This window comes from Haplochromis burtoni, unplaced genomic scaffold (assembly GCF_018398535.1).
Source record: "Haplochromis burtoni strain Fernald_Lab_line unplaced genomic scaffold, NCSU_Asbu1 Contig_202, whole genome shotgun sequence".
In the NCBI taxonomy this organism is placed as follows: Eukaryota; Metazoa; Chordata; class Actinopteri; order Cichliformes; family Cichlidae; genus Haplochromis; species Haplochromis burtoni.
In genome coordinates this window covers 435112-437941 of record NW_024582563.1, presented here as the reverse complement: position 1 = coordinate 437941, position 2830 = coordinate 435112, and the positions used below count along the sequence as shown (strand labels likewise).

Below are 2830 nucleotides of genomic sequence, written 5' to 3'. Positions count from 1 at the left end.
ATCAAATACAAGTTGTATAGAGTAATTGGGATTGAAGTTGGTTTCTCTGATTGCCCAAAGTAACACACACATACATTGTAAATGAATAAGTGTGCTAAGTCTGGCTCTAAAGGGGGCTGTGGTGTATGGATTCAGAAGGACACGGTCACAGGTCTGCCTAATTATAGAGCAAGCACTCCACAGAAGTGAGTGGACTGACTTTATTGCATCAAAGAGTTACGACACATTGCTGCAAAACACATGCACACATAGTCACGTTAACAACCTGACCTCTTCCACCCCAGTTTTCCTCAGACTTCTCTGGATGGCAGCAGTATCTGACCTCTCTCAGCAGGCTGGAATGAGGCCCTAGACATCTTGGCCCAAATCAAAGCCCCAGAACAAACGCAGGAAGGGAGACGGGCAGGGCCCTGCTCCGCTGTATGCTCTGGAGGCCCTCCAGCACACAGCAGTGCTCCTTAAACAGTGAGATAGGACCTGGGAAATAAAAGCAAACTAGTTAACAAACCACATGTTAAAGCCATTTTTCCATTTTGAGAAAAGCAATTATTGTTGGGGGCATTGTTTTATTCCATTCATTTAACTGTGAATGCTGAACACTATTTAAGTTGTAAACACAAACATATTCTTTATTTATGCAGTGTGTATTTGATTTAATTAAATGTAATGTAGGCATACTCATGGAAAAATAGCACCAGAACCTTTCTAAAAGTCGAAATAGCTTTCTCATGGGCGTCACAGCTATCTCATGTCAGACTGGCCAGAAGAAGTCCAGATGAAGTCATAGGAAGATTTTGTGTAATGGATTTCTTTTTAATTTACTCAATACGACCCACATTTTTCAAGCTATAAAGCTTACATTTGTCAGCAACATGAATAAGTAATCATCTGATTGTTACTTGTTGGTAAATCAAACACTGAACATGAACTTTTGAAAACTCAGTGGACAACAGCAGGAAAAGATCACTCATCGGTGTTTTATTTAACTCAGATTCAGCTTTATGTTCGTTTTCATTGTGTCTCTGTTCCTCTGGATTGGTGTTTTCCCCCCTTTGCTCAAAACTAACATCGATTTTACTTGGCAAAGGGTTAGCTGTGGCAAATGTACAAAATCCCAGGAAGAATAAGACATTTCTCTTTGTCACACAAAATGTGTTGAGTTAGAGGCACACAATACGTGCATTTGGTACATTGTAACAGGAATCGCTAATATCGTGTGACCTTTTCTCCCTGACAGAAAGGCCCAAACAAGACCCCGGTGGCGGCTATCTTTCTGACGAGCCTGGTGACGATGGCCTTCATTTTCATCGGCCAAGTTAACGTACTGGCGCCCATCGTCACCATCAACTTCATGCTCACCTACAGCTTTGTCGACTACTCCTACTTCAGCGTGGCCATGACCTCCCACCTTCAGAATAAAGATAAGAGGGACACCGCCATAGTGGGCAAAAGAAACCAGCGCAGGTCCACCAGGCACAGCAGCACGTCACTGATTCAAGCCAATCTTCCAAACTATGGCAGTGATGGCGGGAGTCCGCAGAGTAAAGGCACTCTGCTGGAGTTCACTAGGGACATGGACCAGATATTTCCACCTGTTTCAAATGTGGACTCTGCAGCTGAGAAGACCTCCTGCATGCAAGACATGAACAACACATCCAAGAACAGAAAGGCTACTGCTAAGCAGAAGCTAATGGACAGCTTTGGTTTGGACTCGAACTCCAGTGTTTCCTCAGAAGAGAAAGAAGAGAGGACAAGTTCTGCTTCACTAGCAGAGGAAGACCAGGGGCCAGGTGGAGGAGGAGAGCTCAAGGCTGGAGAGGAGCCTCAAATCACGGGCTATACAGATGTTGGTCACGTTGAGCAGGATTTGCCTGCTGACACTCACAATTACAGCACAGGTGATCAGATTTACCTATCAAACATTAGAATAGATTAAGGTATATACTGTATCATAGAAGCTACCTACCTATTTGACCCTTTCTTAAATCTTTCAGGCACTGGAGATAAAGCAGAACACCAAAGCTTTGAAATCCAACCCAAGCACAATTCCTTCTATGCAAAGTTGTGTAACCGCTGGATCGCTCTCATTGGGGTATGACAGACATTTGCTGTACAATATTTTAATTGTGTTCTCATGACTTTCTTGATATTTTTGGAATAATGTGAACATATCCTTTGTTTTCTTTCAGGCATTGAGCTCCATATTGATTATGTTTGTTATTCAATGGGTTTATGCCTTAACAAACATAATATTTGCCTTGCTGCTCTTCTTCTACATCGGGAAAACAAGTCCTGGACTACCAAGAGGTGATTTCCACATGTTTATTTTCTTTTTAGAAGAACTAAGTGGATTCAGGATAAATTCATCTCCACTTAATATTTGTACTTCATCTTGAAACTTCAGAGATTAAAGTGCTTTTTTGAGCACTTCATAGACTAAAATTATAAATTATTGTATTATTAAAAAATAAACATGAATACAAGCATAATGAGTCATATGAGGAAAACAAAGCACAAAAAGAACAAAAGACACCAAAGTGGGGGAAAAAGGATTTAATCTTGATACCTAATGGCAGTTAGGGTGACAATGCTAGCATGTAGACATTTGTGTGTTCCTCCAGGGACATACTTCCCTAGACTATCACTGACCCACCATCCAACCCCTCAGGCTAAATGATGCTACAGGCAAACATAATGTTCTCCACAACTTCTCCAGAGTCTTTCACGTCTGTCACATGTGTTCAGGCAGAATTTGCTCGATTGGTGGTTCTGCCAATTCTGGTATTCTATGGCAATTGCTAATTGGTCTCCAGAGTGCCAGACACTGAAC

The 2830-nt window shown here is 41.8% G+C and overlaps 1 protein-coding gene across 1 annotated transcript in view; it reads left to right on the top strand.

The window, feature by feature from the left end:
- slc12a8 (solute carrier family 12 member 8) overlaps positions 1-2830 on the top strand; it is a gene marked incomplete in the record, with an annotated part of 23939 nt that overhangs the window by 17928 nt on the left and 3181 nt on the right. Inside the window, 3 exon segments of the mRNA XM_042226239.1 lie at positions 1238-1898; positions 1995-2092; positions 2190-2307. Coding sequence (XP_042082173.1) covers positions 1238-1898; positions 1995-2092; positions 2190-2307 — 877 coding nt within the window.